The 20,450-nt window shown below is 47.8% G+C and overlaps 2 protein-coding genes across 7 annotated transcripts in view; one reads left to right on the plus strand and one right to left on the minus strand.

Moving 5' to 3' along the window:
- SF3A1 (splicing factor 3a subunit 1) lies at positions 1-19,188 on the minus strand. The gene is made up of 16 exons (XM_025985977.2): positions 18,737-19,188; positions 16,308-16,429; positions 11,929-12,136; positions 10,523-10,780; positions 8,087-8,161; positions 7,195-7,345; positions 6,680-6,873; positions 5,682-5,799; positions 5,187-5,372; positions 4,395-4,516; positions 4,046-4,291; positions 3,099-3,306; positions 2,469-2,623; positions 1,489-1,590; positions 1,309-1,380; positions 1-522 (listed from the first exon to the last, which is right to left on the minus strand). The coding sequence occupies exons 1-16, from the start codon at positions 18,797-18,799 to the stop codon at positions 421-423; spliced, it is 2,382 nt and encodes a 793-aa protein (XP_025841762.1). The 5' UTR covers positions 18,800-19,188; the 3' UTR covers positions 1-420.
- The window catches only part of CCDC157 (coiled-coil domain containing 157), a 16,318-nt gene continuing 14,525 nt past the window's right edge, over positions 18,658-20,450 (plus strand). The window contains exons 1-2 of one of the 6 annotated variants that reach the window (XM_025985979.2): positions 18,659-19,219; positions 19,456-19,524. The gene's annotated coding sequence lies outside the window, so the exon portion shown is untranslated. Of the gene's footprint in view, positions 19,220-19,314; positions 19,525-20,450 lie in introns of those variants that run through there. The other 5 variants (XM_072723156.1, XM_025985980.2, XR_011994686.1 and 2 more) reach the window with 5 other exon arrangements.

Consider the following 20,450-nt stretch of genomic DNA (forward strand, 5'->3'; position numbering starts at 1 on the left):
TTTCACAAGAAGGATACAAGAGGTTTATTAGACAACCATGGCAAGATACAAAATGATTAACAATGAGAACAACCATATTCTATCAGCCACGTGCCACTTAGTACTGTATGACAACTATCCCACAGGACATTTCTGAGTTCACATCTCCTAACATGCTACTCAAAGAAATGAATCCCCTCAAGTCAAGACTCAAACACAAAAGGATTCCAGAGACCACTGGGGAGAAGACTGGCTTAGAAAGCTCTCCCTTACCCATGTGATGAAGAAAACTTGTCAGGACAATTTGAATTTCCAAATTTAGTTGAGAGAGAAACAAATTGCAAGGCAGGGTCTCCTGGGGCTGGGGCAGAGAACAGGGCAGTGGGAGACAGGAGAGGCAAAAACGGCAGTGGCTGAGATCTAACAGCAGGTTTCTCTCCTCTACTTCTTCCGCCCGCCTCTCTCCTTGAGGGCCAAGTGGATAATGGCACCATTGGCCATGTTGTAGTAAGCCAGTGAGTTGGAATCCTTGATGAAAATACCCTGGAAAACATATAGTATGCTTTAGCACAGGGCATCCTGGCCCTAAGTAGTGTACAGTCTCATAATTCCCAACATCCATTCACTCTGAACTCAGTGAATACAGCAGCCTGCAACAAGATGGGGCACTGGTGGGGGTGGGGATGGGGGTGGCAGAGGGTGACATTGAAGGTCTCTGGTTCCCCCTAGAATGCTCTGCTTTCCTTCCTTCCTACTAACCCATGCTTTTCCTCTTTGTCAACTCCCCAGATGTTGACCCAGACCAACCCCATGGAATTCTGACTCTCAAATCATAAGACCTTTTAGAGATCAATCCAAGAGTCTCATTTTATAGAACGGGAAACTGAGGCTCAGGAATTTGTCAAAGTCCTGAGAGGGAGAATAAAGCAGCCCCATTGTGGCCAGGTGGGTACCAGGTTGAGCTGTATGATCAGTTCTGTGTCCCTGCACAAAGCCAGGGTACCCCAGACCACACTGGCTGAGTTGGCTCCACCACTGGGCCTGAAGCCCACTATAGCATTCCCAAGTCTAGTTCCTGATGTCCACCCTAGCCACTGAGGCAAAAGATTTTGGGCCACACACAAGACTATACTGCGAGGGCTCCCCCTACCAGAGCCTCGCCCTGTCTGGCTAACCTGCCCTGGCACTCTCAGGCAGCATCACTTCTAGGACAGACTCATGTGGCCACCCCAACATCTCCCCATTCCTTTATTCCACAGAGGAGCTAGCTTCTGGGATGGCAGAGGTGTTGAGACTCAAGGGGCAGGACCACTGACTTATCTGACTTACCTCATACTGTAGCTTCTGTTTCCCTGCAGGCATACCCGTAGCTTCATGAATCTTCACCTTGATGACAGAGACCTGTGGGACCAAAAGATTGCTCACCCCTTTGCTAAGGTCAGCTGAAGAAAGCTGCCCCGTCTTCTTGAACCCCCTGCACCTGATGTCAGTTAGCCACAGATCTCATACCTGGTCTGTGAGTGGGAGCGTGAAGACCAGCACTTGTCCGTTCAGTTTCCATTCAGTCTTATCCTGCATGTTGGGCACTTGAACTTTGATAGACACTGGACCCTACAAAACAGGACATGGCCATTATGCCCTGGGAACCCTCAGCCCATCAGGAACTATGCTCTCCTATTCCTGGGCCAATCTAAACAATGTCACCTGTCCGTCTGGGCTCTTGGACTCTGGCCCAATTCACTACTAATGTAACTAGTGACATGGCACAACTGACTCCCCATTTTCAAGATTTGGTTTCTCTTTTATTTTTTTTTTTTTTAAGATTTTTCTTTATTCATTCATGAGACACACACACACACAGAGAGAGGCAGAGACACAGAGGGAGAAGCAGGCTCCATGCGGGGAGCCCGACGCGGGACTCAATCCCAGGACTCCAGGATCACACCCTGGGCCAAGGGCAGGCACTAAACGACTGAGCCACCCAGGGATTCCCCTTGGTTTCTCTTTAAAATGACTTCTACCCTGACTCCTGGTGAGTCTGGAACTGAAAAAGTGCTAAGAAAATGCCGAGCAGTGGTGCCTGGTGGCTTAGTTGGTTGAACATCTGCCTTTGGCTCAGGTCACGATCCCAGGGTACTGGGATCAAACCCCAGGTCGGGCTCCTTGCTCAGCAGGAGTCTGCTTCTCCCTCTCCCCCAGGCTTGTGCATGCTCTAATATATAAAATCTTTATTTTTTCGAAGAGATTTTATTTATTTCAGACAAAGAGAGCGTGCGAGAGCAAGCGATTATGGGGAAAGGAGGGGCTGAGGGAGAAGGAGAAGCCGACTCCCTGCTAAGCAAGGAACCTGATGTGGAGCTTGATCCCAGGACCCTGAGATCATAACCCGAACTGAAGGCAGATACTTAGCCAGGTAGTGTGTAACTGCAGCAGGACTGGATCCCCCAACTAGACACCACGGCCACGGGTGTCACTCTGATATCACATACCTTGTTTCTGCGCAGGAACTCCTCCTCAGGCACGAGACTGTCCTCTGTCTTCAGTTTCTTGGAGGCTGGTTCATCCTCCATGGGAGGCGGGGGGTGGACAGGGGGCATTGGGGCTGGAGCTGGGACAGGTGCCACAGGTGGAGCAGGCACAAACGCTGCAAGGACAAGAATAAGTAGTCTCATGAGTGGGAGGAAGGCCCTGGACTGAGGGCCAGTGAGAAGTGAGGGGAGATTGCAAAGGTATCCTGCTCTTCCCAGTTAGAGGTGTGAAGGGTCAACTCCTTGTTAAGTCTGGCAGCCAGCAGGTTCCCTGGCAGGGAGGCCCGGGAGACTGCCCATAACGGACAGCAAGTTCCCTGCCAGCAGGAGCCAGTGGACAGCAAGCATGACCGGGCCTCTGCACCTGTCTGGGGCCTGACCATTCAGTACACAAACCCCACTATCTCCCCCAGGACCTGTGGCTGCCCAGCTCCTAGCCCAGGGATCATTCATGTGGGGAAGCCATGGCTTTCCTCTGGGCTGGGCCCCAGCTAAAATAGCTGGCCACTACCATTAGCCACTGCTCTGCTCACAGAGTTTGGTCTATAGTGCTGACCCAATAGCCTGGCAAGTGATACAAGAGACACTGACCTGTTGGCACAATCATGGGAGGTGGGCGGGGTGCCATGATAGGAGGGGCCGAGGGAGGCATGGGCACCACGTTGATCCTGGGTGCATGGATGATAGGTGGCATGGGTGCAATCACTGAGCCTGGGGGTAGTCGGACCACTGATGCCATCGGGGGTCGGGGCATGACAGGTACTGCAGACACAACTGTGGTACGAACAGGAGGCGGCATCTGTGGGGGAGAAGGGATCCATTAGGTCACAGGAAGCCAAAACGGGACCTTAAGGCCATATAAGGCCACTGATTAGCCACCTGTAGCCTTTGAGGATGAGGGCTGGACAGCTCTGACAGAGTCCAGCCTCACAACCAGACTCTGACAGGAACTATGCCGAGAGGCTCAGGAAGACACTCTTTCCACTTGCGAGTCAACCAGCTGCTTGTGGCAGACACTGAAAGAGCCACTAAAGAGGCTGATGGGGATCCCTGGGTGGCTCAGTGGTTTAGTGCCTGCCTTTGGCCCAGGGCGTGATCCCGGAGTCCTGGGATCGAGTCCCACATCGGGCTCCCTGTATGGAGCCTGCTTCTCCTTCTGCCTGTGTCTCTGCCTCTCTGTGTGTCTCTCATAAGTAAATAAATAAAATCTTAAAAAAAAAAAAAAAAAAAGCTGACCTCAACTTCGTTTTCTGGAGTCGGGCCATCAGTACGTGAAGACCTGTTAAGCCCTGTAGCCCTTCTCTGCCCCAAGCCTGCTTCTCACAATTTGCCTCTTGCCTCCCTCCCTATTCCAATCCTCCCACAGATGGAAGATCAGACTAGAGGTTCCCACCGAAAATTAAAGAGTCCTTTGTCTCTCAACTTGACACAAGCAGTACTTGGGCTCTACCATAAAGAAGTTGTCCTTCACAGCCAATATTGTCTGGCCCCAAGAACCAAACTCTACAAGATCAGTCCCAAAATAGATATTGGCTTACTGCAGGTGGCCGGGGCACAGAGGTAATGGGTGGGGCAGAGCTAGGAATGTTGGTGGCTGAAGATGGAGGTGGTGGCTGCTGGGGAAGTTCATTGGGTTTGCTGGGGCCAATCTTCTCTTTGGTATCATCCTCTGGCACTAGGCCCTTGGCCTTGTGGATGGCTTCTATCTGCTCCTGGAGGGTAATATTGGCCTGGGCAGCCTGCTGGGTCCGGGCCATGCTGCCTGAGTGGCCATCCCAGGTCACCTGCAAGGAAAAGCAAGGCCACAGATTGTCAAGGGTCCTAGAATACAGCCCAAGTCTAGGTGTATGAGGGTGGGGAAGGCACTAGGATCCATCAGAACCGTACCTTTTCCTCTGGCTTCTGGATCTCCTCCTCACCAATCTTCTTACCGATGGCTGTTTCCTCTACTCCAAAGATGTCAGTACGCCGCTCAGCCAACTGTTTCAAGCTGCTCTCGATATCCAGACCTAGATACAGTCACAGAATAGAGGCAGGGGACAAAAAAGGAAACTAAAACCAGGTGCCTTTCTAATAGAACTCTCCTGGTGCAGGGTATAGGGTAGCCCCATGGGGGCAGGCTGAGTCTGGGTCCCAACAAGGCATGCCTCTCCTCTAAGCCTGGGGAAAGCTGCCTGGTCAGCACTAAGCCTGTACATTAGAGCTTGTCCAACCACTTGACTTACGAAAAGCAACTGAGAGACCAAGTCACACAAATGGCAAGTAGCAGTCAGGACTAAATGCTCAGTCTCCTGCCTCTGGGACAAAAGTATTCTTCCTATTGTGACTCATTTCAAAGGCACTCAGGGTGCTCCAGCCACCCAAGCCCTCATTCTAAGACAGCCCCAAAAAGGTCAACTTTCCTAGCTCTGAAACCTCTGGGATGCCATCCATGTCAGGTGCCTGCCTTTAGAGGAGTCTTATAAAGAGTCTTTTTTTTTTTTTATAAAGAGTCTTTATAGAAAATGGGGAGTTCATTTGTAGCATCACAGGATCCACTATCCTCAAAGTTTTTTGTTGATCTTAGTTGTTGCCATTTACTTAAAGCAAGTTTACCATGGTCTAGAGACTCCTATGGGTCAAACTGAGTCAGGACTGAGTCAGAGAAGTATGGACGGGGTGGGAGAACCGCCACCTCACCTGGTGCATAAACTTCATCATCACTCTGCTTCTCACGGATGGAGCGGTCTCGCTGCTCTAGCCAGCGGGGATCAAGGAGTCCAATGCGCATATGTTCCTGCATTTTGCTGGCAGGGATCTTCTCCCCCGTGATAGGAGACACAAGATATTCATCTGGAGCAGGAGCTGGAGGCAGGGGCTTGGAAGCTAAAAGGAAACAGAGATGCCTGAATGAGAACACTGGAAAGTAGTCACGGTCAAGACTGTTGTTTCATTTACACATCACTCATCTGAGACACATCCATTTAGTACCATGCTATACCTGGTACTATGCAGGTATAGTACCTGCACAGTACCTGGGCACCAGAGATGACTGGGCACCAGAGATGACTCAGCTCTGTTCCCCACCACTAGGCCTGCGAAGGAGGGGTTATCAATGCCTTCGAGACAAGCCACCTCACCTTCTAGAAACAGATAGCTCTGGGGAACGTTTGAAGGCAGGAATGCAGGCCCTACCTTTGGGGTCATAGTCCTTCCGAACAATGACCTGGTCTGGAGTTGGGGGCAGAGGAGGCGGCATCGGTGTCTCTGGTGGTGGGGGCACTTTCTGCCCTTCTTCTTCATCATCTGAACCCTGAAAAGCAAAGCAATGGTAGGATTCAGAGAATGGCTGACAGACCACCTCCTTGAAGCTAAGCCCTGATGGCTCTCAGGGTGGCAAGGAGCTTAGGTCTTTGCCAGCCAGCATCTATGTGCTAAGCCTCTGGGGGCAGCCGAGGCCAGCCGGCAGCTGGCCAAGCTGTTTCCTCACAACATGAATGGGAGTGCTAGGGGCCGTGGTGCTAACACTCCACCCAGGCATTTCCAGCAGCTGGCACCAGGCAGTCCCAGGAGACCAAGGGCACTTAAACATGCTGGGGAGGGAGGGTGCGGGGGGCAAGTCAGTGCTCAATGGTAGCTGCTCATGGAGCAATGCTGGGAGGGAGAGAAAAAGTTAATTCCCACAGACACAGGGGCCTTTCTTCTCACACACAATTTCTTTCCAAGAGGAGGAGAGCAGCTTGGCTCCGGAGACTCTATGCCTGCCTGGGGCGGGAGGGGGGGGTAGGGGTGGTAGAGGAGGCCGAAAAGCACAGTCTACACTGATAAAAGCTCTGGGAACCGCTAATCATCTGGGCCTAGGCTCAAATGCATCAAAGCATGTGGCAAAAAGTGTTCCCTGAGAGCTGGCATGGGGGCAGGGGAGAATAGGGCCTCTGGGCCAAGGGGGGAAGGTCACAGAACAGAGCCAGAACAGCTTTTAGATCCTTGCCTGTGAATGAATCTTTGTTGCCAGAGCTAGAAAGAGGCTCTATGCTGCCTGGGTTTGGGCAGCTGCTCAGCTGGGATCCCTTTTTGGGACCCATGCCTCCTTTCAAGGTTCATAAAGGAGCTGGATCTGACTTGTGGAAAGCACCATCTCCTTAAGCTCCAGAGGGAAAGGCCGGCTTGCAGGACCTCCCAGGAGCATATACCTCATCCATATCTTGCACTTGAGTATCCTGGTCCAACTGGGAAGGAGGCTCCTCTGCCTTCTCCTGTTTCTCATCCTCTTCATCAGACTCGACCTCCATTTCAACCTCTTCACTCTCCCCAAACTTCTCATAGCGCTCCTGAATGAGGATTCGGGCCCCCAGCTCCTCCGGGGTGGTGGGGGGAGGGAAATTCCCTGGTAGAGGGTGATTCAGAGTCAAAGGCAACCTCCACACACAATCCTTAGCAAAGACCCATCAGTCTGCCCTCCCCACACTGTAAGCTCTCCAAGGGCCCGATTTCTCTTCCAGCTCCAGACGTCCACCCAACATCTGGCACGATGTTTGCTCTATTGGGTTTAAGTGGGGGCAATGTGGCAAATCTGAAGGTTTCTGATAGCAGAGATGAAACAGACAGATAAAACTCTCTGGGGGACTGTGCTGCTCCCTGGGAAAAGATGTATACCTGAGATGTTCCAGGATGGCTCCTGGCTACTCATCTGGAGTCACAGATCTACCTTGCTCATTGGGTTGGAAGTCCACGGTTTCCACCACCACAAAATCATGCCAGTCGATCTGTGCATAAGCCACCCGTTCCTTCTCCTTCTCCTCCTCTTCCTTCTTCCTCTCTCGCTCCTGGAACTTGGCCCACTCCACCCGGTAACATACCTGAAGAGACAGAAATGGCATGATGCTAAGATGATCAGGGTCTGCTGCTGATGGGGCTGTCACCTCCAGGCCCTTCACCAAATCCAGCATCTCCTTTGAAACAGGAGGCTGTTCTGTCTACAGAGAGAACTTCCTGGAGGAAACGCTGGTATTTGCATTTGGTTTCAGTCAGGCCCATAGATTGGAAAAAATAAAAATTCTAAATGTCACAGAAACCTTGTGTCTGGGCCCCAAGGGCAGCCATTTGTTATAACCTCAGTTTTCTGCTTGAGTTGGCAAGGAGGTCTATGCTCACAGAGCAGCAAACTCTGTCCCAGGAAGTGTGTGTGACAACAAGTACCCACAAGAGAAGCAGCAATCTGAGAACCTGAGAAACAAAGGCTTCATGCAGCCACCCAGAACAGGCAGCACCAATATGCCTTCTCTCTCCTTGACTCTGAAAACTTGGGGCAGCAAAAGGCATTTGTCACCAGCAAGCCTATTCAGGAGTTGGCTTCTAATCATCTAATCTAATAATCAATTGGCTTCTAGTGAGGACAGAAAAGAAGATCCAGTAACGCTAAGAGAAAGTAGAAAGAGAGCAGAGTCCAGGGTTCTTCAGCCTTTGTGGCCATAAGGCCTTTCTTCCCCCCACTCCTGTGCCTGAACTGAATAAGGTCCACCTCAGAGCCTTGTTCCAAGTATGAAACAACCCACACAAAGTCATTCACACCACCACTAACTAGCTATAATTCAGTTTACCTGGTCCAAAACTTCTCGAGGGTTCTCCGCCTCTTTCTTGAGCTTTGTAAATAAGCCTTTAGGGGGAATCAAGATCTGCAATATGAAGAGTTAAAGCAGGTGTCAGTGCCACACAATATAGGACAAACAAGTGGCCTTCCGGGACCTGTAGAAAGGCACAGGAAAAGTGAGAGGATGGGGTTCCAGGTCCCAATTCCAGCTCCACTTTGCTGTGTGACTTTGAGCAAGTTACTTAACCTCTGTAACTTGGCTGCCTTCTACAAATAGTGACACCACCACTTAAAGCTGGCAGAGTCAACTTAAAAAACTGTTGCAAGGATCGGCAGGAAAATAGGCAAAAGCACTGCCCATCACTCAGCATATAGTGTACATGTGCTGGCTGGTCTCAGGGCACAGGGCTGCTCCTACCCTTTTGCACATGCTCCCCTGACAACCCGGACTCCAGACTGCCGCCTACAGACTTCATCTCCTACATTCTGTCCCCTGCTTTCTATTCTCTGTAGTATTTATTACCATCGGACATCCACTGACGTTGCACTTGCTTGTCCCCCTCACCGGAACAGAAACTACACAAAAACAGAGATTTCTATCTTCAGTTTACTACTTTATGTCTAGCATTTGAAATAAAGTCTGACAACGAACATATATTTGATGAGACAACAAATGGCTCTGTTCAAAACAGCACAAATTCCCAATAGTATTTATTGTCACTAGTAAAGTGGTTCAGCCCCACTCTATCCTCCCTATACCTCTACCTCATGAATAAATCTATTCCTAGGGTCTCCAATGACTAGAGACAGACACCAGTGACCTCAGGTTAAAATGCTAATGTCAATACCCAAATCTTAAAAGAGAAGAACAGGAAAATAACAGAATAAAAAGGAATCTCGAGACCTTCAACCCTGGAAGTAGTACACAAAGGAAAAATAACACAGGGCTTAATTAAAATTGCTCCTGGATAACTAATTACACAAAACCTTTGGCTTTCATGATTGTTATTTTAGCTATTCCACCACCATTTTTGGATTTGATCATTTTCCAAACACACGCACCTTTATAATCCTTTCTAGTTACATACTTAAAGTGAACTAAGAGTAAATCATTACAAATCTTTTCAAGTCAGATCTTTAACGTACTGCTCTAAAAAACAAAAACAGATGTATAAACCACACCAGTAAAGAGGGAAGACAACCTCAGATACATGTGGAGCAAGAAAAACAAGCCACTGGCAAATCTGTATCAGTGTACTCTGCAAGAAATTAATTTGATTGTTTTTAAATATTAATATTGACTTGTCCCAATCTTGATTCTAACAATGTAGCATGATAATTAAGATCTTCTTAATCCAGACCCTAACACCCAGATCTCAGGTTCTGGAGTAAAAATGCCAGAGTTCAAGTCCCAGTTTAGCAAGCCCTAGCTGTGTGATCCTGTCCAAGTTAACTGTGTGCCTACTTCCTGTGTAAAATAAGTACGAGTGGCTACCTTGTAAATTACTAGAGATTAAATGACAGAATGCTACATATACAAGTATTCCAACAATACTAGCTTATCCTTACTTATGTTAAATTGTTTTCCAGTACTTTTTTTTTTTAATTCAGTTTGCCGACATATGGAACACCCAGTGCTCAACACATCATGTGCTCTCCTTAATCCCCATCACCTAGTTACCCCAACCCCTAACCCCAGTGCTTATTTACATTATAGTTCTAATTTAAGGTACTCCTCAGGGTGAAAAACAATAGAAGTATTTGAGTGCAGCTACTTACTAGCTGACAGACCATGAGTAAATGACTTCAACTCTCTGAGCCTATTTCTGCTTTTGAAAAAGGGTAGAGGGGGATGCCTGTGTAGCTCAGTGGTTGAGCATCTGCCTTCAGCTCAGGGCGCGATCCTGGAGTCCCAGGATTGAGTCCCACATCAGGATCCCTGCAGGGAGCCTACTTTTCCCTCTGCCTATGTCTCTTTGCCTCTCTCTATCTATCCCTAATACATAAAATCTTTTTAAAAAAATTGCCTTATAAAGAAATAAAGGGGAAGGAGGGAATATCTCCTAGGTTCTTATGAAGAGCAAACTGGGCAAAAGGAGGTAATTATTAAGGGCTTGCTTCTTCTCACATCTGTGCTAAGCAACTGAATATTTCAATATACTTTAAAAGCAGCTAGCATCACTTGGCCTTGTCACACAGCAGGCACCAGCCTAATGGCAGTTATCAATCACACATTTTACTTCTATTTAAAACCAGCAGTCTATGTCACATTTAAGAGGCAGAACTGAATTAGAAATCAAGAACCTACACTGAAGTATAATTTTTAACACCTGCTTGAGGGTCCACAGAGGAGTCATGTCCTTATAGACACGAGTAGATCCAGAGCTTATTCATGGTGCCTTCTTTCCCTAGGCCCAGCACCCCCACCCCTGCCCTGGTGAGGCACCTTGGTGTACTGCTCCACCAGCTTTGTGAAGTAGTTGAAGAGGCTGTGCTGTGGGCGGAGGAAGTCAAACTGGTAGTTGCGCTGCTCTTTCTGCATCAGTTGGGTCAGAAACTGGCGGCCATTCCTGGCCACAAACTGAGCTGTCAGCTTTACCACATCCAGGTCGAAGGCTGAGATGGATGGGGGGTCTGCGATGAACTCAAACTCAGGAGGGGGCTCTTTGGGCACGATGGTCTCTTGGATCACCTGGGCTTGGACCTAAGATGCAGAGAGAATGTGAGGCTTGAGAGGTGATGGGAAGACACCCTAGACAGGATGGCAGAGACCTCTACACTCCTGTTAATCATGTAAACACCTCTGGCCCATGGTGTGAGAATCCTAACTCATAAGAGTGCCAGTTTCTTGGCAAACTGTAGACTCAGATTCCCAAATGGCTTCGAGCAAGAACCTTGCCCTTCTGTATTTTTGCTGTTGCCCTGAAATCAAGGGTCAAAACTGAGGGGCAGAAGATCTGACGGGACAATGCCTTATTAAACCCCACCCGAGGAGGACAGAGGACACAGTAAGCCCTACATGTGTGCAGAGGACCCCCTGGACAGAGAACTTCCATGTTTGTTACCTCATCTGGCCTCCACATGAACCATGTGGTGGATAGAACAGGTACTGTGAATCCCTTTTATAGATGAGGAAACTGAGGTAGTCTGAGGCCTTAGCAGTAGTAAATGGTAATGCATGGTCATAGAATCTATTCCAACCTTTATTTCCCACTGTAAAACAGGAGGTAGCTTTTTCCACCATGGTCCAGGAATAGAGCAAAGAGAAGGGACCAGACTAGGTCTATAAAGGAGGCAAAATGTGCCAGCTCTTCTTGTTCTCATTGACAACCCTAACTGTCCTAAGTGATGGACCTAAAGAGAATTAGGGTATTATAGCAGGCCACAAGGAAGGGCCCTGGGAAGATGGGATGGATGAGAGGGATGGCTCAAGAAGGGGCCCACAAGCCACATCACAGCACTCTCCTCACTCCATGGTCAAGGCAAAAAGTACAGGCTATGAACTTGAACTCTGTGGACTATTGACTCTATGGCCCAGGTAAATCCTACTTCCCCAAGTGTCAGGTTCCTCATCTGTAAAATGGTCACTTTGCTGTTCTCCTCAAGCAGCTGCTGTGCGGTGCCAACAAGACTCCTAAAGTACTGAGCATAGAGCCAGATAAGCAATGCTTAGGAAATGTCAAAGGCGGCAATACTATGCTGCCTGAGCCTCAGTGTCTGCCTCTGTGGATAAAAACCTCATGTTTCTCCTGGCTAGCAGTGAGGTTTGGATAACAGAGTTCATTATCCTTCCCTCCCTGGCCTGGCTTCCCTTTCAGCCCCGGGGATATGAAGGAAGGGGATGGCTCTAACCTTCTGGGGCAGCTGCTGCTGGGTGGCCTGCTGTTGCTGCTGCATGACCTTGGGGATGGCGGCTGAGGGCTCCTGAGCCTTCCCCTCCTTGAACTCGCTGACCTTGTGGCGGTAGTAGGCATGGTAAGGGTCGTTGGGGTTCAAGAAGTTAAACTTGGGGTTGTTGATCTCATTCTGTCGTATCCTAGCTTCAAATTCAGGTCCGTTTCTACAAGGAGGAAAAGAGAAGAATTAATACTACAATCCTTACAACTACCCAGATGCAGAACACTGCCGATTCAAGCCCCCTCCATGCCACTACTCATCACTCAAACTAGCCCATCCCTGAATGAAGCAGAGGTCCTCCATGAAGCTCCTGGCATCAGTGGTCAAAGTCATCTGCCTCCTCCAAGCCCGAGCCAGGCCTCCTTTACCATAAGGTCTCTCAGACTTGTCGCTCCTATAGTTCTTCTGCTAGTCTTGCCATCCAAAACTATCTAAACTTACTGTTTTTTTTAATAAACTTATTTTAAAATGTACTTTGAAATAAAAACATGTATTACTACTGCAACTAAAAATCAGTGTGACTTTACTAGCAAAAGCGTAAAATTAAACACAATGAAAACAAACTAATATAATTAAAGTCTAGTTCCAAATTTGCTGAGACTGAGGCAGGTTCTTTTAGTTAAAAAGAGAGATGAGGGGCAGCCTGGATGGCTCAGCGGTTTAGCACCACCTTCGGCCCAGGGTGTGATCCTGGAGATCCTGGACCAAGTCCCATGTCAGGCTCCCTGCATGGAGCCTGCTTCTCCCTCTGCCTGTGTCTCTGCCTCTCTGTGTCTCTCATGAATAAATTCTTTAAAAAAAAATAAAAAGAGAGATGATGGAGTGCTGGAGTGGTGTTAAAGACATACTAGTACCAAACTGACACTTTGTCACACAAAGTGTAACCACAAGGACTGAAAAAAACATCGAAATGTAAACAATTTGGTGTAATGTTTTCCCAAGTACTACCTAAAATCACCTCATTTAATACCAGGTGGGGCTCCCGCAGGAAACACTGCTCTCCAAGGACCTGGATCTGTGCTGATGCATAAGGCACATCCAGATGACAAGGGGAGTGGTAAGAACAGAAGGGAGGCCTCTCATCTCTCCCCATACCAAGACCGTTTCCCACATACACCCCAGGTCCCCAGTTTGCATGCCTTAAAAAAATCTCAGGTTAACAATTTTTTTTAAAAAATAAAAGGTGCCTCCCATGATTTTAGGGAATCCTGGCCTTGCTAGTTGGAGAGAGTGAGAGATAGGGTACAGGCAATGCTGTGCCCCAGATTAGCCACCGTAACAAACTATGTCATGGCAGTGGTCATCAATACCCAGGCTAGCTCCTTTGCAAGTTCTGGTCACACACTGTAGCATGAATAACACCACGAAGTCTCAATTAGGCAGTGCATGAGTCCAACTGGAACCTAATGCTGGGGAAGAAGCATCTTCCACCTTCTCAACTAATACAAACCAATTACAAGGAAAAAGAGGAGTACACACTTAGATACTGCTAAAATAGGCCATCATACCCAGCAAACATCCAGGGCAGACAAAGGGCTGCTAGAAAAGGAGGGGGCTCTGCTTGTCTCCTCTATCACTGCCTCCTAAGTCATAACCTCACCACATCTGGGAATAATCTGAAAGAAAACAAGGCAGGAATGCTCATTCCAATCTATTCTGTTCCTTTAAATTAACTTAATGTTAATTTTAGAATTATGTTCTCTAACACAAGGAACAGATTTCAGCAGAAAAAGACATGATTCTGAGTCAACCCAGCTGGTGGGACTTTTTAAGGGTAATTTCCATTTCAGTTTCTTGACAGGAAAATGCAGGGAAAGGAAGACCAAGTCTAGAGAGAAAAAAACTTCTTTCGGAAAAACATACTCAGTGATTTTAACTGTATGCTCCATCAATTGATATGTGATATGTGAGAAGTGAAAAGATGGTCTTGTATGCTTCCTTTATCACAGAGCGAGATGATGCTGGTCTGTTCCTTGATTGCAATGTAAATGAAAGCAAGTCCACAGTTTTTAGAAATGCCTACAAGGCAATCACCTTAGCCAAAAATAAATCTAGAAATATGGATGCATACATTTTTATTTTAAAGAAAACTTGGATACTCATTTCTGTGGCAGCAGAGATTGGCACAAAATTATTGGAAAGCTACTTGGCAAAATGCTTAAGAAAATCTTTAAAAACACTCTTTCAGCCAGTAATGTGCCACACAGAATTTTCTTCTAAGAAAACAATCTAGAAAGAAAAGAAAATGCTCAGATTTCCCCACAGCTTTGTTTGCCAAATTGAAAAGTTGGAAACAACCATGAAGGAAAATAGGAGACAGCCAAGTCAAGAAAGGCCCATCACCTCCACATGGTGCATCAAGGATGGCACAGCATCACAGAACCATGGAGCAACATGGGAAAATGCTCATAACACAGCACAAAATGGAAAAGCAAGATGTGAAAGTATCTACTAGTATTACAAGGATCTAAAAAAGGATGTCAAGGACCAGAAGGAAACAGGAAAGTGAAAACAGCTGGTAGAAACTACTCTGGTAGATTGTGATGATTCTTCCTCTAACACCCTTTTCCTATTATTCTGTTTTTAAATTATCAAGGCGAAAAGAGAAGCATGAGCCTTGCTATGAGACGTTAAACATTTATCATAAACACAACACTCACAGCCCTAAATCTGACACTGTTCAACCAAGCACAGAGCAGACTTAATGCAATACTCAGGTTAATCAAAGCCTTTGAAATGTGAGGATATAAATCTGCATGGACCCCAACATGCAAATGGCCTCAAGCAGAGTAACCTCTAGGTTTCACTTTATTAGGAGGTTGGAAAAGAAGAAGCCCTCTAAATCTTAAAAAAAAAAAAGGGGGGGGGGGGCAACCCGGGTGGCTCAGCGATTTAGTACCGCCTTCAGCCCAGGACTTGATCCTGGGGTCCAGGGATCAAGTCCCACATCGGGCTTCCCGCATGGAGCCTGCTTCTCCCTCTGCCTGTGTCTCTGCATGTGTGTCCCTCATGAATAAATAAATAAAATCTTAAAAAAAAAAAAAAGAAAGAAAGAAAGAAAAAAAAGGAAGGAGCCCTCTATTAAACAATGTACTATGATGGGGATGCTGTCTCAGGGTCAAGGCATGGCCCTTGGGTCAGGGTCAGAGCATTTGCCCTGAGGGCAGTAGTCTGTTCTAGACCAGCTATTGCTTACATGCAGTGAGCTGCCCAGTTCATTGACAGAAGCCAGAAATCTAGATTTATTGCACAATCTCATTTTTAAATGGTGGTAACTTATTCAAGTTAAAAAAAAAAAAAATACTGTGATGGGGTGCCTGGGTGGCTCAGTTGGTTGAGTGTCAAGATTTTTGGTTTTGGCCCAGGTCATCATCTCATGGGTTGTGGGATGGAGCCCTGTGTCAGGTTCCCCACTCAGCGGGGAGTCTGCTTGAGGTTCTATCCCTCTGACCCTCCCTTCTCCCTACCTCCTCTCCCAGCTGGAAATAAATCTTTAAAAAATGTATACATTGTGAGGACAAACAAAAGCTCAATAGGCTGCATGTGGCCTGCTAGCTGTCAAAAGAATACTTTCAATACTTTAAACCAGGGGATATGCTGACCTTTGGAGTCAAGTGGCCATCAAGAGAATTTCACCTGAGGAAGTGGGAGCGTATAAAATATGATGGGGAAGGGGATCCCTGGGTGGCGCAGCGGTTTGGCGCCTGCCTTTGGCCCAGGGCGCGATCCTGGAGACCCGGGATCGAATCCCACGTCGGGCTCCCGGTGCATGGAGCCTGCTTCTCCCTCTGCCTGTGTCTCTGCTTCTCTCTCTCTCTGTGTGTGACTATCATAAATAAATAAATAAAAAAAATTAAAAAAAAAAAATATGATGGGGAAGGATGAGAGGAACCCTGCACTGATTTCCATGTCATCCACGAAGACAGCTGACACCTGTATGATGTACCTGAATTGCACTCAGCCTCATTCCTTCTCTCCTGCCTCACAACAACTCTGAAGCATTATTTTATTCCATTTTGCAGATGGGTCAGTTAAAGGTCTAAGGAGTGCAGTTCTTGCATATGGTGAAAATGATCAACTCCCTTTTCATGTCTTCCTCCAGTCAGCAGCTCAGACACACACACACACATTATCCATGACAGCTTTCCAGGCACTTCCTCAGGCCTACTTTGGAAGCACTGGCTCCTGGTGACCTGGGGATGGCGTGACTCACATTCTGCCATGGCCATATTGTCCTGGAGACGTCAATCTTGCCCACTGCCTACCTCACGACCCTGCTGTGGGGTTAGATAAGCTACCGGACCCAGGTGACAATGCAAAAGCAGCTATGTTACCTGGCCACAAAGCTGGCAGTCTTGTCAACGATATTCCTGACCTCCGGAGGAGGATAAATAATTCCCACCACTGGCTTGGAGGGGGTAGAATCCTCCTTTGAAGAAGCTTCTTCTTCTGTGGGCTGTGAAAAACAAAAGGAAAATGATGTCTCGACACTCCTGATCTGGGGGACTGGATCCCTACTGTCAACCTCCTCTAAAATTTATTGCCAATGTAGACTCTCTCGTACGGACTTTTCTTGAGTTAGGACCCATTGCTCCAGAAAAGCAGTTCTCTTAATTGTACAGCGCTTGCATGGAACTCTCGCAGGGAACCACTGAAGAGAGCAGCCTCCTTGGCTTCCTGCTGCTAGCTGGTCTCAGTGACACTGAGAATCTGCATTTGTACCAAGAGTCCAGATAATGACTGCTGAATAAAGATAGGCGACTCTTTGCTGGCAGCTCCTTATGTCGTTTTCCTCTGCATCTATTCCAGTCTTTACCACTCAATGCTCAAATGTTTTGTGAAACCCTACTGGAATATACAACATCAACTATCCTGTAAATTCCAATATTCTTTCTTCACCAGTTTCTTTCCCTTAGTAAACAAAGGGTCAGTCTCTCATCTTAAAAAATAGCAGTTCCCTGCCCTAATATCCCTAATATTCTTTTCTGTGGCTGTCCTCTCCTCCTCTTCCTCTGATAGCTAAATTTCCTGAGTTCTCTGTCTTGCCATTCCTACCTATTTCCTCAGCTCCTGTTTGGTTCCCATCCATTTCAAGTGCTCTTGCCAAAGTCAAATATGACTGCCTACAGCCAACTACAGCAGTCATCTATCTGGTCATGTGACCACGACCATTCCTTCACAAACCTCTCCACTCAAATCCCAGGCCCCATTCTCATGTGTCTTGCCTTCTTGCTCACCATTCCTTCCGAGTTTCCTTCCTGGCTCCTGTTTCACCTCCTGCCCTATGTTAGAGTTCCCCAAAATTCTATTCTCCACAGTATTCACACTGTCCTCAGGCACTCCAACCATGGGTCCTTCACTTCCCCTAACACTTCTAGGCTGAACAATCACACACAAATTGATGTACCCGATCACTCTTGTGTGCCACAGAACTCCAGATCCAGCTGACTCCCAGGCACTTTCCTCTCTAACCACTTTTCTCATAACTGGCCAACAATATACTGTCATCCAGGACAGAAACATGGGCCTCCTTTCCCTTCCTCAGCCTCCACATTCAATGATAACATTTATCAAGCACGCAGTAGGTTCCATATACTTTTCTAAGAACTTTAAATAAATTAACTCTATAGCCTTTATAGCCCTTTCATGCATCTTTTGCCACCACTCTCCCAATCCTATGTTTCAATCACACTTTTTACTCTTTACCAGAGACATCATCTGATTCCTACCCTGATGTCTTTGCAATTATCTGGTATTACTTTGTTTACTTTTCCCCAAGTGACTTGGGAAATGCCAGGAATACAGATATATTTAAAATACTTGTGGTAAGGGTATAGACCTCTTCTATCATGTACTCAACCCAAAGCAGTGGTCACCATATAGTATGTATTCAATAAATGTTTGCTTAATGAATAAAGGATGCCATTAACCTTTTCCAATCACCTGTCTGGCAAACTACTAATTCATCCTTCTAAAAGCCATTTACCTGTCACTCACGTAGGCTTCACCTACTTTAATTTCCCCTTCACTCCATCAAAGAAATGTTGCTTTGTTTCTTTTGTACCTGATAATAAAAGTGCCTATCACACAGTACTGCAATTATTTACACACCCTTTTCCCTCTCAGCTAATAAGTGCTGACTGTATCATTTACGGTGATCGAAAAAAATAAACATTTGTAGAATATTCATCTTATATCTGCCTCCCCACTAGAACCATGAGCTCCCTACACTAGTTGTGCTTCATTCATTCTGGGTAAGCCGGAGCATGGTACGGTGTTTGGCTTAGAGTAAGCACCAAGCAGATGCTGTGAACTGTCTAAACTGTACCGTACAGGATGCGAAATTAAGGACTGCTGGGCAAAAGCCGGCGGGAAAGGCGAGGGTGAGGAGGGCCAAGGGTGGGCCCAATAACCACAGAAAACCTGCGAATGGGCAGAATCAGTGTTTCTCAAACTTTAATCAATCACCTTGAGATCTTATTTAAAATGTATTAATATTTAGGTCTAGCATTTCTAATGAACTCCCGGGCAATGTTGATGCTGTTGGTCCGCGGACCACACTTTAAGAACGACTGTTCCAAGGGCGCTTTCGTTACCGAAGGCCGCGCAAAGCGGGAAGCGCGCTGCCTCCCGGGACTTGTAGTCCTCCAAGCCCTCGTAAGCGGCCGCTTCTTCCTCTGCCTTAAGTGAGGAGTGCCCGCGCCGGAGGGGAGGGCCCAAGCCGAGGATAGGGCTGCCGGTCGAGGTGTGGGGGTCGCGGTACCTGTTTGGGCTCGGTGGCCGCGGGCGGCGGCGGGGGCACCGCCTGCACGGGTCCGGCCGGCATGACTGCGACGCTCAGGGCTGCCAGTCCGCCTCGCTGAAGGTGAGCGGTGCTGCGTCAAAGCAGCTCCCCGCACGGACGGTACAACAAGCTCGCAAGATGGCGGCGTCCGAGAGACTCGACGCCAAGGAGGAGGAGCTGACGCACTTCCGGGACCGCCCCTTATTCATGATGCAACTTCCTGCTCCCGCCCTGGAGTGATCGGCGCGAGACGCCGTTGCCATGGCAGCGGTCGAGGCACCCAGTTAGGATTTGTGGGGGTTCCCTGGAGCGGTAGGCGCGTCGGGGGGCAGTTCCATGAGCCGACCAGACCACAGGGGCTGAGGCTGCGACGCAGGATCCTGGGGAGACGTTCTACATCACCCACCAGACGCTCTCCGCACGCACCCCACGGCCCTGGCCCCCCTCTCCTTTACTTTAAAGGTGGGTTCCTCTCCGACCCCGCCTTCAAGGGCCTTCCGCTCCCTCCCATTGGCCTGTCATTTTGGAGAACCCCTTCCCCTCCAACCTGCCTCCTCAAGGCCCCGCCTCCTTCCTCAGCCGGTTTCGCTTCATGCCTTCTTCCTTCAGACTCCCTTCCCAAGTCCCGAAATCAAATTCCCACTGGTTTCTCTTCCCGTGGGACTGCCTTTCAAGGTTCCATCCTCTGCCTTCCATAGTCCCGCCCTCAAGCCCCGTGGACCGTCTCGAATCAAGACTTCTTTAAGCTCCGTCCCTCACTCCCAAAGGTGCGTTCCTCCTGACCACTTCCTTAGTTTTACCGAGCTCACCTCGAATCTCGCCCTTTCCATTTCTTTTCCTGAGATCCGGTCCTCCTTGTCCCCTCTCCTCTCCATCCCAGCTCCGGACCGCGGGTCGACTTTTAGCCTTTGCTTGGATAGTTTAACAATTTCTTTACTTGCGAAATGGAAACGGGATAGGAAAAGATGCCCTACCGAATGTCTTACCCCATCTCTCTTTCTCACAAGCACACACTCCGTAGCTGGTTTATGTCGTTATTTTTTTAAAGATTTTATTTTATTTTATTTATTCATGAGAGACATAGAGAGAGAGAGAGGCAGAGACACAGGCAGAGGGAGAAGCAGGCTCCATGCACGGAGCCCGATGTAGGACTCGATCCCTGGTCTCCAGGATCACACCCTGGGCTGAAGGCGGCGCTAAACCGCTGTGCCACCCGGGCTGCCTTGTCGTTGTTATTATTAATGTAGAATGATAATGATAGGTAGGACTTATTGTGGGGTTTTTTCTTTGTTTGTTTAAATATTTTATTTTTTTATTCATGAGAGACACACAGAGAGAGAGAGAGAGAGAGGCAGAGACACAGGCAGAGGGAGAAGCAGGCTCCATGCAGGGAGCCTGATGTGGGAATGGATCCCTGGACTCTAGGATCAAGCCCTGGGCCAAAGGCAGGCGCTAAACCGCTGAACCACACAGGGATCCTTTTTTTTTTTTTTAAAGATTTTATTTATAACTAGGTTTTATTGAACGTAAGTTTATCATGGACAGCTATTGCACCAAACACTACATGCGGTACATCACTAATTTCTTACAGCAGCTTATTTACAGATGAGGAGAGTGAAGTTCAGAGTTAGTGGTGTGGGAATCCAAACCCAGGCCATTCTTACTCCTCTCTCAGTGCAGCAGCTTATTCCTT

This window comes from Vulpes vulpes, chromosome 10 (genome assembly GCF_048418805.1).
Source record: "Vulpes vulpes isolate BD-2025 chromosome 10, VulVul3, whole genome shotgun sequence".
Lineage (NCBI taxonomy): Eukaryota > Metazoa > Chordata > Mammalia > Carnivora > Canidae > Vulpes > Vulpes vulpes.